This window comes from Erythrolamprus reginae, chromosome 12 (genome assembly GCF_031021105.1).
Source record: "Erythrolamprus reginae isolate rEryReg1 chromosome 12, rEryReg1.hap1, whole genome shotgun sequence".
NCBI classification, from domain to species: domain Eukaryota; kingdom Metazoa; phylum Chordata; class Lepidosauria; order Squamata; family Dipsadidae; genus Erythrolamprus; species Erythrolamprus reginae.
The window spans coordinates 25,437,433-25,454,067 of record NC_091961.1 but is presented as its reverse complement, the minus strand read 5'-3'; the positions used below and the strand labels follow the sequence as shown (position 1 = coordinate 25,454,067).

The following is a 16,635-nucleotide window of genomic DNA, read 5'->3' as shown; positions in this document are numbered from 1 at the left end:
GTGTTCAGTTCTGGAGACCTCACCTACAAAAAGATATTGACAAAATTGAATGGGTCCAAAGATGGGCTACAAGAATGGTGGAAGGTCTTAATTAAGCATAAAACGTATCAGGAAAGACTTAATGAACTCAATCTGTATAGTCTGGAGGACAGAAGGAAAAGGGGGGACAGGATCAAAACATTTAAATACGTTAAAGGGTTAAATAAGGTTCAGCAGGGAAGTGTTTTTAATAGGAAAGTGAACACAAGAACAAGGGGACACAATCTGAAGTTAGTTGGGGAAAAGATCAAAAGCAACGTGAGAAAATATTATTTTACTGAAAGAGTAGCAGATTCTTGGAACAAACTTCCAGCAGACGTGGTTGGTAAATCCACAGTAACTGAATTTAAACATGCCTGGGATAAACATATATCCATTGTAAGATAAAATACAAAAATAGTATAAGGGCATACTAGATGGACCATGAGGTCTTTTTCTGCCGTCAGTCTTCTATGTTTCTATGTTTCTATAGATGACCATCACAAAAGCCCTTGGACTGAAATGCCCCCAAATAATGTTAGATTACCAGGATGGTATCTCTGAAGTTGAGGAGGACTTTAGTGTTGTGGCTGTCTCACAGCCAGGCTCTCTGGCCACGGACTTTGAGCCTGATGAGCCGTGGCCATCTGGACCCAGCTGGCCTGTGTGGCTGCCAGAGGAGTCAGAGAGCGAGCCAGAGGAGGAGGGAGAGTCTGGGTGTGAGGAGCCTACAGAGGCTATTGATCCCCCAACTGGGGATGTGCAGCCTCGAACTGGGAATTTGCAGCTCCCTACTGGGGATTTGCCACAGTCTCAGGATGAGGAGATGAGGGACCCAATCTTGAATGCTCGGGTGAGAAGGATGAGGGGCCGGCAGGAGCAGTTGAGAAAGATCAGAAAGAAGAAGTGAGCACAGCTATGCATAGTCAGCATTCCCCGAGAGTATTTAAAAGGAGGAGTTTAAAGGGTGCTCCTTGCAAGACGTCAAAGTTTGTGTCTCTGGAGGAGAAAAGCCTGGGAAGAGTGTTTTTGCTTGATGAACCTGGATTCAATACTGGACATTTATAGGGTTAATGTTGTGAGTAGACTTTTGGCTGGGAAGCAAGTGTGTGTGCCATTATCTTATCGATTTGGCCTCATGCCTGGACTTTGACAGGGAAAAAGACATTGTTTTGATTTGCCTTTGTGAAGTAACAAACCTCTCATAAAGAACTCTGGTTTTGTTTGCAAACTGTATGTGTTTGAGTTTTTCATTTGGGGCTAATTACCAGCCGGTTGCTGTGCAAGACAGAACATTTGTAATCTTTAGAAGTTTCTCTTTTTTTTCCTTAGAATTTATTCTAAGATAAAGGTAAAGATTCCCCCACATATGTGTGCTAATCATTTCTGGCTCTAGGGGGCGATGTTCATCTCCATTTCAAAGCCAAAAGAGCCATTATTAGCCAAAGACACCTCCATAATCATGTGACAGGTGTGACTCAATACTGAAGGTGCATTGAATGTTACTATTTTTCTACTTGCATTTTTTTACATCTTTTTGAGCTGCTAGGTTGGTAGAAGCTTGGGCAAGTAACATGAGCTCACTCTGTTACATGGTACTAGGGATTCGAACCGCCGAATTGCCGATTGTATGATTGACAATCTCAGCATCTTAACCACTGAGCCACTGCATCGCCTTAGAATTTATTCCTAACCAACCTTTATTATTTTTATAAACTCAAGGTGAAGAACATACCTAATATTATTTCCTCCTCCTATTTTCCACATAGCAACAACCCTATATAGCCAGGGTTGGACTAAGAAAGAGTGATTGGCTCAAAACCACTTCAGGCTTAAGGTGGGATTAGAATTTACAGCCTCCTGAAGATTAGCTCAAAGTCACCCATTTGTCATTCATGTCTAAGGTGGGACTAGAACTCCCAGTCTCCTGGGGATTGGCCCAAAATCACCCAGCCATTTTTCATGCCTAAAATGGGACTATGAAATCAAGACTCCTCGTGATTGGCCCAAAATCACCCAACCAGCTTTAGATGTTTTATAAATCTTCTATCTTAACTTTCCTTTTTTGGAAGCCATTAATTGTCTTCTCTTAACGATCCCATAATCCTTAGCGGGGTGGAGTCTGGGTAACTGAATGGAGCTGAGTGTTTTACTGGCCCATTGTCTTTCCTGTCACCAATATGGTGTTTTGTTCAGCAAATATATTCTCAGTGTGCCCAGAGAGAGAAATATCTGCCTCTACATGGGATCGAACACCTTACCTAGCTCATGAGCTGTAGTAAAAGCGGAAGGAAGGCCATCATCCTCTATGACGGAGCAACTGCGTTTGGGGTCACACATCGTGCCGACATCCGCCATTCCCAGGGTGTCACAGGTGGTAGCCCCACACAAGTCCTGCCAAGAACAAGAAACTATCCTTTAATCTCAATGTTTTTTTAAAAAAAATAATCATTAAAAAAGTTATATAGAGACAATTCAGTTGTTACAGCCCAAATCCTTCCCAGATATCCATTTGCTTGGATTGATTCCACCTTCAAAGACTTTTGAAGCAGTTCTCGCTGTCTATTTTGTTCAAATAAAAAACTGGAATAATAATGAAGAACATCTCAGGAGACAATCCCATATACACCTACTGTATCTGTGAATAAACCTTGTTAAATGCAATGGAACTTAATTGTTAAATAGATTTGTTTCTTTGCTTATTTATACAGTGGTACCTCTACTTATGAACTTATTTTGTTCCGTGACCAGGTTCTCAAATAGAAAAGTTTGCAATAATAATAATGGTAATAGTAACAGTAACAGTAACAGTAATAGTAATAATTTAGTTTTGTAGGCCGCCCCTCTCCGAAGACTCGGAGCAGCTCATTTTTCCCATAGGGATCAATGTAAAAGCAAAAAATGCATACAATTGGGGAAACCACAGGGAGGGTGGAGGCCCTGTTTCCTCCCAGGAAATTCCTAGAGAGGCCCCATAGAGGCATCTCCCCACCTTTTCCGGCCCTCTTTCCTCCCAGGAGATTCTTAGAGAGGCCCCACGGAGGCTTCTCCCTGCCTTTTCCGGTTACAGTTTCGGAGGCCCGGGTTTGTAAGTGGAAAATGGTTCTTGAGACGAGGCAAAAAATCTTGAACACCTGGTTCTTATCTAGAAAAGTTCATAAGTAGAGGCGTTTGTAGGTACCACTGTACTATCTAGGAAGGTATGCCTATGTAAAGTGCTTTTGGCTCATTGTAGCTGCAGCAGCTCCTAAACTAAGGTATACTACTTCTACAAAGTGAGAATAATGGTGTAGACAAATACATCATGAATTTAGTTCTGTGTCAAAAAGACCATATAAAAATAGGCATATTCTCTGGAAGGCAAAATCAAAAAAATTCCACCTTACTTATTTTGGCCATGTCATGCAGTCAAACTCACTGGAAAATTTATGCTTGGAATGGTCAGTGGTAAAGGAAATGAGGCCGCCAGAAATCACGGCGGCTAGACTCCATCAAAGCTAACATCAGCCAGAACATAAAAGGACTGAAAGAAGTTGTCCAAAATTGAAAAATGTAGAGAGAGTTGGTTCATAAAATCACCACGACTCAGGCATGCTTGAATGGATAGCATCGTCATCAGCAAGGCTGCTTTGAATGCTAAAGCTCCCAAATGTCAACGCAATCAAAAATGACTTCATAGATTACCCAGAAACAAACCCAGTTTCTTTTGAATATATTTGCATCAGAGTCAGTCACAGGCAGTCACTTGCAATCATAGAAACATAGAAACATAGAAGTCTGACGGCAGTAAAAGACCTCCTGGTCCATCTAGTCTGCCCTTATACTATTTTCTGTATTTTATCTTAGGATGGATATATGTTTATCCCAGGCATGTTTAAATTCAGTTACTGTGGATTTATCTACCACGTCTGCTGGAAGTTTGTTCCAAGGATCTACTACTCTTTCAGTCAAATAATATTTTCTCATGTTGATTTTTGATCTTTCCCCCAACTAACTTCAGATTGTGTCCTCTTGTTCTTGTGTTCACTTTCCTATTAAAAACACTTCCCTCCTGGACCTTATTTAACCCTTTAAATGTTTCGATCATGTCCCCCCTTTTCCTTCTGTCCTCCAGACTACACAGATTGAGTTCATTAGGTCTTTCCTGATACGTTTTATGCTTAAGACCTTCCACCATTCTTGTAGCCCGTCTTTGGACCCGTTCAATTTTGTCAATATCTTTTTGTAGGTGAGGTCTCCAGAACTGAACACAGTCTTCCAAATGGGGTCTCACCAGCACTCTATATAGCGGGATCATAATCTCCTTCTTCCTGCTTGTTATACCTCTAGCTATGCAGCCAAGCATCCTACTTGCTTTCCCTATCCTACTATGCAGGTATAACAATCAAACATCAAACTAACTAAGAATTATACTGGCTACGTCAAGTTGCAAACCATTGATACGCCTCCTTGCTTATAGCAATAGCAAAGGCACTTTGACTTATATACCACTCCACAGTGCTTTACAACACTCTCTGGGTAGATTGCAGAGTCAGCATGTTTCCTCGCCCCACCCCCCCAAAAAATATCTGGGTCCTCACTATCAACCTCAGAAGAATGGAAGGCTAAGTCAACCTTGAGCTGGTCAGGGTGGAACTTCTGGCAGTGAGCAGAATTATCCTGCAGTACTGCCTTCTAACGTTTCTTCAACACTCCATGGCTTGCATTGGCTGCCGATCAGTTTCCGGTCACAATTCAAAGTGTTGGTTATGACCTTTAAAGCCCTACATGGCAATGGACCAGATTACCTCCGGAACTGCCTGCTACCGCACGAATCCCAGCGACCGATAAGGTCCCACAGAGTTCGCCTTCTCCGGGTCTCGTTGACTAAACAATGTCATTTGGTGGGCCCCAGGGGAAGAGCCTTCTCTGTGGCGGCCCCGGCCCTCTGGAACCAACTCCCCCCGGAGATTAGAACTGCCCCCACCCTCCCTGTCTTTCGTAAACTACTCAAGACTCATTTATACCGTTTGCAGATATGGTGTGATCATCACCAAACCATGCAAGAGAAAGCTGACCCACAAAAGTCAAAGTGCAATAGCACAAGAGTTGTGTGCTAAACGTTTCTTAAGTGCTCTTTCTGATTCTTCTCGGACTAATGGTGGGGAAATGTGAAATATTTATGGGCATAAGAATCTTGCAAATGACTTTAGGCAGCTAAGCAAAATGCCTGTGTCCGGTTATTTATTTATTTTATTTTATTTATTAGTTGGACTTGTATGCCGCCCCTCTCCGAAGACTCAATCTTCCATCTTCCATCTTCCCAGTTTTCTCCATACTTCAATTTTAGTCCCGAGAGAAAGGATCATCAGCTTGCAACCATAAAATAAATTTAGACACATCATTACCAAAAAAAAAAAAAAAAAGAAATATTGAAGCACCCTGAGAATGAGGGACAGGAAGTTGGAGAAGAAGAAAACTTGTAGAAATTTGGACAGATTTTGCAACGGAACTGACTACATTTAGCCTCATCAATCCGCTACGTTTTCTGCCAAAATAGGTACACAATTGACATCCCACTGACAAAGGTATCTTTTTTCACGTTTCCTGCAACAGGCTAATAAATCAAGCCCCAGTTGAAATTACGTCTCAAAATGTAGCCAGAATTGCTCCGTGCATCCTTGCTTCCTTCCTCTTCTCAACGGTCATCTCAAAAATGCCATCGGTGGGGAAATACAGGTAGGTTTACATCATCTTTACAAAAGACGCGTTTTGGGAGCCAGCAAGCTCCTTTGCGATGGATGTAAATCAACCAGAGCAGAAGATCTGGCACTCACATTTAGATAAAATAAAAACAAAAAGAGGAAACTAACCTATCTGACAAGCCAAAAAAACATCTTCTACGAGGCAACTGCTGATCCTAAAGAAGAACCGCGCATGGGGAAATCAGTGAGAATCTTTGAGTTTTAAGCCAATATCCGGATTAAAAAAGGAATCAGTTGAACAGGACTGAAAACTCCCAGTTTGGGATAGATCAAGAGTTTGGTTTTTTTTTTAAAAAAGAATGTATGCTATTGTGTATTCTACATTACAGCTAGATGACTAATAGCTCAAAGTTCACAATGTAAATTGTTTTTTCTTATTTACCATGTTTAAAGACTACAGACTCCAACTGTCTTATTCATTCATTTATGCTATCAGTGGGTAGTTTTAAAGGATTGCGCCCCACAATACCATGAAGGAGGAGCCTAGACAAAATAATTAAAAGAGATCTAACAGATTAACAAAGTTGGAAGGGACCTTGTAGGTCCAGTCTCTTCTTGAAAGCTTCCAGTGATGAAGCTCCCACAACTTCTGATGGCAACTTCTGTTCCACTGGTTGATCACTCCCAATGTCAGGGGGCGTTTGCCCAGGTTCGCCTGGTGCACCAGTTGCGGCCCTATCTGGACTGGGACTCACTGCTCACAGTCACTCATGCCCTCATCACCTCGAGGTTCGACTACTGTAATGCTCTCTACATGGGGCTACCTTTGAAAAGTGTTCGGAAACTCCAGATCGTGCAGAATGCAGCTGCGAGAGCAGTCATGGGCTTACCTAGGTATGCCCATGTTTCACCAACACTCCGCAGTCTGCATTGGTTGCCGATCAATTTCCGGTCACAATTCAAAGTGTTGGTTATGACCTTTAAAGCCCTTCATGGCACTGGACCAGAATATTTCCGAGACCGCCTGCTGCCGCACGAATCCCAGTGACCGATTAGGTCCCACAGAGTGGGCCTTCTCCGGGTCCCGTCAACTAAACAATGTCGGTTGGCGGGCCCCAGGGGAAGAGCTTTCTCTGTGGCGGCCCCGGCCCTCTGGAACCAACTCCCCCCGGAGATTAGAACTGCCCCCACCCTCCTTGCCTTTCGTAAGCTCCTTAAGACCCACCTTTGTCGTCAGGCATGGGGGAACTGAGACATCTCCCCCGGGCATATACAATTTATGAATGGTATGTCTGTATGTATGTTTGTTGAGAAAATGGTTTTTTTTAAATATTTTTAAACAGCAATTTAGATTTGTTGTAAATTGTTTTTCACTTTGTTGTGAGCCGCCCCGAGTCTGCGGAGAGGGGCGGCATACAAATCTAAATAATAAATAAATAAATAAATAAATAAATAAATAAATAAATAAATAAATAAATAAATAAATAAATAAATAAATAAATAAATAAATAAATAAATAAATAAATAAATAAATAAAATGTCTTCTCATTTCCAGGTTTAATCTCTTGATCATTTTCTATCCATTATTCTTTGTCTGGACTTCAGGTGCTTTGGAAAATATAATTATAATTAATATATAATAATTATAATTGTTGTTGTTGTTGTTGTTGTTGTTATTATTATTATTATTAATTAGATTTGTATGCCGCCCCTCTCCGAAGACTCAGAGTGGCTCACAACAACAAAACAGTACAAATCCAATGGTTAAAAACAATTTAAAACCCTTAATATAAAAAAACAGTCATACATCTCAGACAAATCATATATAAAACAGAAACGGCCCCGGGGAATCAATTTCCCCATGGGTTTTAAGGAGTTTGCAAAAGGCAAGGAGGGTGGGGGCAATCCTAATCTCCCGGGGAGGTTGATTCCAGAGGGGCGGGGCCCCCACAGAGAAGGCTCTTCCCCTAGGTCCCCCCCAGCCAACATTGTTTGGTCATGCCATAAAAATAGCCTATCACTGGGATATCCACTGTTGACCTCACTCGATTCCTAAAAGGTCAGTAAGGGGCATGCATAAGTGCACCAGCGTGTCTACCGTCCCTGTCCTAAGTTTCTCTCTTATTAGTACCAATATCATGTATATAAAGAGTGTTATTTCTTTGTACACTACCAATACGTACGTGACAAATAAATAAATAATAAATAAAATAAATAAAAAAGTAATAATGATATAAGACTGCAGAAGGTCATATCCTGAAGATCTTGCTATTAATTTTGAATGGTCCTTAGACCTAACAAACGGAATTGCATAAAATTAGCTTTCAGAAGGGGAAGATTGCATAAATGTTTTCCTAAGCAGTGACTGCAGTTGATATACAGTTCCAATTATCCTGGAGCTAACCCAGTATAAAGTTTATTCTATTTTTTTAAAAAATTAGATTTCTATGCCGCCCCTCTCCGAAGACTCGGGCGGGTCACTGGGTACAAAAGCAACACAACAACAAATCTAATTAATTAAAAGTTACTATTAAAATCCCATATAGAGTCAACCAATCATTCACAACCACACATTACATCTCGTAAACAGAGGAAGGGGGCTTGATCTAATTGCCCCATGCCTGGCGACATAAATGAGTGTTGAGGCTCTTGTGAAATGCGAGGAGGGTGGAGGCAGTGCGAATCTCTGGAGAAAGCTGATTTCAAAGGGCCGGGGCTGCCACAGAGAAGGCTCTTCCCCTGGGCCCCACAAGATGACATTGTTTAGCCGATTGGACCCGGAGAAGGCCAACTCTGTGGGACCTTATCGGTCACTGGGATTCATGTGGCAGAAGGCGGTCCCATAAGTAATCGAGTCCAATGCCATGTAGGGCTTTATAGGTCATCACCAACATTTTGAGTTGTGTCTGGAAACCAATCGGCAACCAGTGAAGTCCGCAGACTGTTGGAGAGACATGGGTGTCATTGGAAGACCCATGACCATTCGCGCGGCTGCATTCTGCACGATTTGAAGTTTCTGAACACTCTTCAGTGGTAGCCCCATGTAGAGAGCCCCATGTAGAGATCTATATGAGTATATAGTCCTGAATTTTAAAAGAGGGGGGAAAATCACCCAGCAATTTGCAAAAAAGAAAATGTAAAGTTAAATTCCAAGTTCTCCATTTCAACGTACAGTAAACACTGGGAACGCAACCCAATTCCCTGGGTGAGATCTGTCAATCAACGTCAGTAGTACGGCTCTTGATGATAAAAACTTCAGCTGATATCCGGGTCAGGATCCCATTTAAAATTGCAAAAAAATATCTACTAATATTCACCATATGTGATGTAGCATTCCCAATCTACATTTTGCTCTGTTGCTTTTGAGCCAGGAAACATTCTAAGATGAATGCGAGCACAGACTGAATTATGGAGCTGTTGGTGCTGCAGCTGTCACACAGTAGATGTTCCAAACCAAAGTCCTGCTGGAAGTACAGTGGTACCTCTACCTACAAACACCTCTGCTTACAAACTTTTCTAGATAAGAACCGGGTGTCCAAGATTTTTTTGCCTCTTCTCATTTTCCACTTACAAACCTGAGCCTCTGAAACTGTAACCAGAAAAGGTGGGGAGAAGCCTCCGTGGGGCCTCTCAAGGAATCTCCTGGGAGGAAACAGGGCCGGAAAAGGCAAGGAGAAGCCTCTGTGGGGCCTCTCTAGGAATCTCCTGGGAGGAAACAGGGCTGGAAAAGGTGGGGAGAAGCCTCCATGTGCCTCTCTAGGAATCTCCTGGGAGGAAACAGGGCCTCCACCCTCCCTGTGGTTTCTCCAATCGTACACATTATTTGCTTTTACATTGATTCCTATGGGAAAAATTGCTGCTTCTTACAAACTTTTCTACTTAAGAACCTGGTCACAGAGCAAATTAAGTTCGTAAGTAGAGGTACCACTGTACATTGTGGGCCACAGGTGGTTTCCAAATGGATAGCAATAGCACTCAGACTTACACACCGCTTCACAGGGCTTTACAGCCCTCCCTAAGCGGTTTACAGAGCCAGCTGGAAAGCTGAGTCAACCTTGAGCCCATCAGGATCGAACTGCTGAACCTATTTAACCCCCTCTATTTTGTAGCAGACTCTCAAATTCTGCATTGTCCTAACAGCAGAAACCCATCTCAATACAATGGAATTTCCACTGAAACCATTATCCTCTGCATGGAGCTATCTGGTGCACCAGAAAGTAGACTTGACTACATTTTTCTCCATTGGTTAGAGCTTTGTAGGTGGGTTTGGGCATGTGTGGTTATTGCTTTTTCGGAAAAATAAACATTTAAAATTTCCTGACAATTAGAACAATTAAACAGTGGGACACCTTGCCTCCAGGAGATGTGAATGCTCCAACACTGAAATTTTTTAAGATGTTGGATAACCCATTTGTCTGAAGTGGTGTAGAGTTTCCTGCCTAAGCAGGGGGTTAGACTAGAAGACCTCCAAGGTCCCTTCCAACTCTGTTGTTCTAAATCCCAATTCATTCTCCAACAGGTGGCTTCAGTGAGTGGAAGTACAGCTTTTTCTGAAAGATTGAAGACACTCCTGATTTTGAGGAAGAACGTTCTACCTAAGAAATGTCACTTGACACAAGATATAATAAGTAGCATCCTGGTTTTATTTCTTTGCTCAATTTATTCTCCAGCTTTAATAATGTGTTAGTGAATAAGATTCAGGGTTTTCTTTTCTTCCACTCCTTAGATTAAACATAGAGAACTTGAGAAGCCCAATGTATGTTAGGTGAAAGCAAGTTCAAAGGAAGCAGATACCTCTAGCTCAGAGGACCCAGGTGAGATGCCAAAAAAACCCTCTATTAAATGTGTTGCCTTATGCTTGTCCTCCTATACCAGTAACAGATGTATAACATCACCGAGCATAAAGGGCAGACCATTGTAAGATAGCATATTTAATGGCATTTCAGGATTTCACTCCTCCTTCTATTGTCTTATGCTTCCTGAGCAAGAATAAAATGTGTAGATTCTCTTGCAGGTATCATATGAACAGTCCCTGGGAATTTGGAAGATTCATTTTCAAATGCTTTTTTTGAGCACTTAAGCTGTTAGTTCCTGGAGACTATCATGTCTCCACCATCAAGTCGAGCATGTTAAAAATGTTCAGAAGTGATTGTTTTCTTGTCTAGACTAAGCAGAGTAATTGTGGAGGTAAGAGGTTATTCTCTACTTGACCCCATCATCTGCTCAAGAGTAGCCTGTAGAGGTATCCCCATGGGGGTAGGGGAGTTGTTTGGAGATGGAACATCCAGATGTAAGGTGTTTTTGTTTTGTATTGTGGAAAGAGCTTTGAGCAAAAGCCAAGGAATGTATGAAACCCAACCTCAGGCTATTTCACTTCAAATCAGAGAGTGGGGAATTCACAAAGACATTTGCCTGGGCCTAGTTGTCTACAACATGCTAAGTTAGATGGTTCCGTTGAAAGAAATGTGAAGATCCAGTTCCAAGTTGGAGGCTGATTGAAAAGAAAGATTCTGTTTATTAGTGAACAGAACCAACACACACACACACAAACACATACAGACACAAACACACACGCACACAAACACACAAACACACACACACACAAACATACACACACAGCGTGGCATTCTGGGACAGCTAACAAAATGGAATTGAGATTGGGTGGGGTTTATACCTTTTCGATTCCTATGGGGTCACACAGGGGTCATGGCTGGCTCTAGAGGCTCAAGAGGAAATGGAAATTCTAGCTCAGTGATAGCGAACCTTTCTTTCCTCGGGTGCCGAAAGCACTTGCATGCACGCTATTGCACACACGGAAGTGCCCACACCCATGTCTGGTGAGGGCAAAAAATGGCTTCCCTGGACCACCACCCCCCAGGACCTTCTGGAGGCCAGAAATGGCCCATTTCCTGACTTCCAGTGGGCCCAGTAGACCCATTTTTCACCCTCCCTAGGCTCCAGAGGTTTCCCTAGAGCCTGTGAAGAGTGAAAATGCCCTACCATATCCCCCAGAGGTCCTCTGGAAGCCAGAATCTCCCTCCTAGAGTTCCCATGTGAGCCAAAAATGAGCTGGAGCTAAGCAAACCAGAAGTGCGTTTTTCCAAACTTGCGGTCTGTCCATTGGGGAATTTTCTTTGCCTCCAGGGTTTCAGGGAAGGTACCCTGAAGCATCCAGAGGATGAAGCTGCCTTTCCAAAGGCCAAAAATCACACACACTGGAGCTGAAACATAGAAAAGTCTGCCGTGCCCTTCCATATGGCTCCGAGTATTGCCTGTGGCACATGTCCCATAGATTTGCCATCAAGCTCTAGGATCAGGAGGGGGTGGTCCTTGCTCTTCACCTGAGCTCAGTCTCTCCTGCTTTCCCAGGTCTGCAAGCCTTTCTAATCCTGAAAAGCGTTGCCTGGACTGACACTGCCCTTCCCCGGTTTCCTACAAGGCCAACGGAGCCACCCTCTCGGTCGCTGTTGGCACTCATTCCAGCTCATCTTTCCCCGCCGATTCAGACTCCAAGGGGGGCATGACACCATTACAAATACATGCCCAGTGCCAAGTCTCCGAATTTTAATCACATCATCATGTAATACATTGCTTCTTTCTGTGCCATTGTAACTTCAAACGGTCATTAAACCAATGATTGTAGGTTGAGATATATATGTGAAGGAGTCTCTAGATCAGTGATACCATGTTTCCCCGAAAATAAGACACTGTCTTATATTAATTTTTGCTCCAAAAGTTGTGCTACGTCTTATTTTCGGGGGGTGCCTTATATTTCTCAAATAAGACAAATTCACAGGCAGAAAAGCTGACACCCCCAAAGAAAGTGTACCGTACAGTACACTGATTAAGGTACGGCACCTGTCAGTATGGCACCCACACATACAAACGACGGCACTTATATGGTACAACAGTATACTCCCGCTATTGCAGCTTCCAGCCACCAGAGGAACTACAGTCTACACACTGTAGTGGAGACTGTAATGGTGGTGAGACAGCAGCACACTGTGTCTGCTGTACTGGACGGTACAAAGCGATGGAAGGGGCCAGCAGAGGACGCCACATTATTACAGTACCGCTATGAACAGCTTTGAATGGTACCGTATGTTTTTCCACCGTACTGTATGTAAACTTGACTACGCCTTATTTTCGGGGGGTGCCTTACATTAGCAAATTCTGCAAAACCTCTGACATGCCTTACTTTCGGGGTACGTCTTATTTTCAGGGAAACAGGGTAGCGCACCTATGACAAAGGTGCCACAAGTGGCATACGGAGCCATATCTGCTGGCACGCAAGCCGTTGCCCTAGCTCAGCTCCAACGTGCATGTGTGTGCTAACCAGTGGATTTTTGGCTCACACAGAGGCTGTGGGAGGGCGTTTTTGGCTTCCAGAGAGCATCCAGGGGGGTGGGGGAAGATGTTTTTAACCTCCTCCAGCTCCAAGGAAGCCTTTGGAGCCTGGGGAGGCGAAACACAAACCTACGGGGCCCACCAGAAGTTGGAAAACCGACCATTTTTAGCCTCCAGAGGGCTTCCAGGGAACGAGGAAGCTGTTTTCACTCTCCCCAGGCATTGAATTATGGATGTGGGCACTTAGAAACATAGAAACATAGAAGACTGATGGCAGAAAAAGACCTCATGGTCCATCTAGTCTGCCCTTATACTATTTCCTGTATTTTATCCTACAATGGATATATGTTTATCCCAGGCATGTTTAACTTCAGTTACTGTGGATTTACCAACCTGTATTTTATCTTACAATGGATATCTGTTTATCCCAGGCATGTTTAAATTCAGTTACTGTGGATTTACCAACCTGTATTTTATGTTACAATGGATATATGTTTATCCCAGGCATGTTTAAATTCAGTTACTGTGGATTTACCAAACTTGTGCTGGAAGTTTGTTCCAAGCATCTACTACTCTTTCAGTGAAATAATATTTTCTCACGTTGCTTTTGATCTTTCCCCCAACTAACTTCAGATTGTGTCCCCTTGTTCTTGTGTTCACTTTCCTATTAAAAACACTTCCCTCCTGAACCTTATTTACTTACTTACTGAAGTATTGAAACCTTACTTACGCATTTGCAATAGTGTGCACCCACGCTCTCTCGGCACCCAAGGGAAAAAAGATTCACCATCACTGGTCTAGATCCTAAAATTGAAATCTCAGTTCCTTTAGAAGGCACCAAGAGAGATATCCATCCAGAATTAAGCCAACTATCCATCATGATGCAATATGGAACCGCTCTTAAATAGTCCATACTTTTTACTCAGAGGAAGCATAGTTTTGGGGTGTTTTGGGTTCCAGAAAGCCTTGTAACTGAATGCTTCAGTTTCAAGTACAAGTTGGATTAATCTGAGCGGGAAGGGGAGAGGGAGCTGTTCGGTGGAAGCTCGCCAGTGGCCATTAGTTTGCATAACTCACTCATTGTCTTTCCTTTTTTTAAAAAAAAATGTTTCCTCTCTAGCTGAAAGTAGGCCTTGGCTCTTTGCCAAACACCTGCATTGACATACTGACACACTTTCTCTCACTGTGGGGCTGAAATTAACAAATAGCTCTTAACGCACATTCCTTACGCCCGGGTTCAAGAGGATATTAAGAGCCATAAAGAGTGACATCTTCTCTCAGAAGTTACAAAGGCCAAGTTTGAGTTCCACCAAAGCTTGCAAGATTGCTTTGACTGTGCAGGAAGCCTTCTCACCGGATCTCTGGAGGCTTAGAGTCCATTAAAGGGATACTTTAAAGTTAACCGTGATTTCTTTTTTATGGAAATATGCGATTAAGGCGAGTGGTGAATAAAAGAGGTGAGAGATAATGGAAACATTTAAATCGGAAGTCGTGCAACAGGTAGCTTGCCTGATGTGAAATAGTTACAGGAACTGTTCTGGAAGGCACCAGATTGCCTTGCAATTCAAGATAACTAGTTTCTTTTCTTTCTTTCTTTCTTTCTTTCTTTCTTTCTTTCTTTCTTTCTTTCTTTCTTTCTTTCTTTCTTTTTGTTCTGTCTGGGTGCCCCCAGACTTCAACACCAACTGGAAAAAGCAGCCAGACACGCTGGTAAAAGCAAAAGCACTTTATAGTTTGAAAAATAAACACAGAGAAAAACCTGTTCTTCCCAACAGGCAGGCTATGAGGCTTCACAGCAAAGTCCTGACGGCCAGACAATACAGCAGACTTCTTGCTGGCACACACACCACTGTAGAGAATAAGACCCACGTCTTTCCCCCCAAGGTTTCAGCCTTCAAGGCCACAAGTCAGAATCAGAGATGCCAAAGATCACAGCCAGGTCCCAGGACTCCCAAAGATAATACTCCACAAGACAGGAAGGGTGGGTCTGCCTTTTCAGCCTTTCTGGGGAGAACCACACCCAAACCGAGCTGTTGCCTATTTAGGGCTGGAAATACCTGGCTAATTGTCCCCTTCGTTGTGCTGCTCTTCTCTGCCTGAGATCGATGATGGCTTGTGAATTTTCATCCAAGGACTCCAGGCTGCTTGCTGGGGAGAGCTCCACCCCGGGGGACTCTGGCTGTTCTCCCTCTCCCTCGGCCTGATATTCCTCCTCCCCTTCTGCCTGGGCCTCCTCCTCCTCCTCCTGTTCCTCATCCTCCCCCTCTGAGCAGGGAGCCGGCAGAGGTTCAGCCGTTCCCTGAGGAGCCTCAGACGGAATCACAACACTTTTAATGACCTCTTGTATGGGGAACAGACTAAAAAGAAGAAGAAAGATCAGAAAAGAAAGAAAAAGGAGTTTGACCTGACATAGATGGTCTATTTTGCTTGGGATCAGGCAACTGAAGGGCATTTTTGTCTCTACTACTACTACTACTACTACTACTACTACTACTACTACTACTACTACTATTATTATTATTATTATTATTATTATTATTATTATTTATTAGATTTGTATGCCGCCCCTCTCCGAAGACTCGGGGCGGCTAACAACAATATAAAAAGACAATGTAAACAAATCTAATATTAAAAGACAATCTAAAAAACCCCAATTTAAAGAACCACTCATGCATACAAGCATACCATGTATAAATTCTATAAGCCTAGGGGGAAGGGAAATTTCAATTCCCCCATGCCTGACGACAGAGGTGGTTTTTAAGGAGCTTGCGAAAGGCAAGGAGGGTGGGGGCAACCCTGATATCTGGGGAAGCTGGTTCCATAGGGACGGGGCCGCCACAGAGAAGGCTCTTCTTTTGGGCCCCGCCAAACAACATTGCTTAGTCGACGGGACCCGGAGAAGGCCAACTCTGTGGGACCTAACCAGTCACTGGGATTCATACTAAGGGCTTAAAAAGATGAACCCTTATCTGGATTGGACTGTTAAGCAAGCTATATATAGATCGTATGTTGTCCTGTGCTTCTAATGTTTTTATTATACTTCTATAACTGTCTCGTTGGGTTCTACAACCCAACAAGACCGACACAGACTTCAGAGGATAATCAGAAGTGCAGAAAAAACAATTACTGCGAACATGCCTTCCGTTGAGGACCTGTATACTGCACGAGTCAAAAAGAGGACACTGGAAATATTTACTGACTCCTCACATCCTGGACACAAACTAGCCTCAAAACATTGCTTCAGAGCACTGCACACCAAGACAACTAGACACAAGAACAATTTTTCCCTGTACGCCATCACTCTACTAAACAAATAATTCCTTCAACACTGTCAAAGGTTTTACTAAGTCTGCACTTCTATTTCTACTAGTTTTTTCTCATCATTCCTATCACCCTTTTCCTCCCACTTAGGATTGTATGACTGTAACTTGTTGCTTATATCATAAGATTTTTATTAATATTGATTGTTTCTTCATTGCTTATTTGACCCCTACGATAACAATTAAGTGTTGTACCACATGATTCTTAACAAATGCATCTTTTCTTTTACGTACACTGAGAGCATCTGCACCAAGACAAATTCCTT

General features: G+C 42.9%; 1 protein-coding gene across 1 annotated transcript in view; it reads right to left on the bottom strand.

Annotated features, from left to right (window-relative positions):
* The window catches only part of ADAMTS15 (ADAM metallopeptidase with thrombospondin type 1 motif 15), a 70,557-nt gene that overhangs the window by 23,211 nt on the left and 30,711 nt on the right, over positions 1-16,635 (bottom strand). Inside the window, exon 2 of the mRNA XM_070765862.1 lies at positions 2,280-2,412. Within this exon, the coding sequence (XP_070621963.1) occupies positions 2,280-2,412 (133 nt within the window). The remainder of the gene's footprint in view (positions 1-2,279; positions 2,413-16,635) is intronic.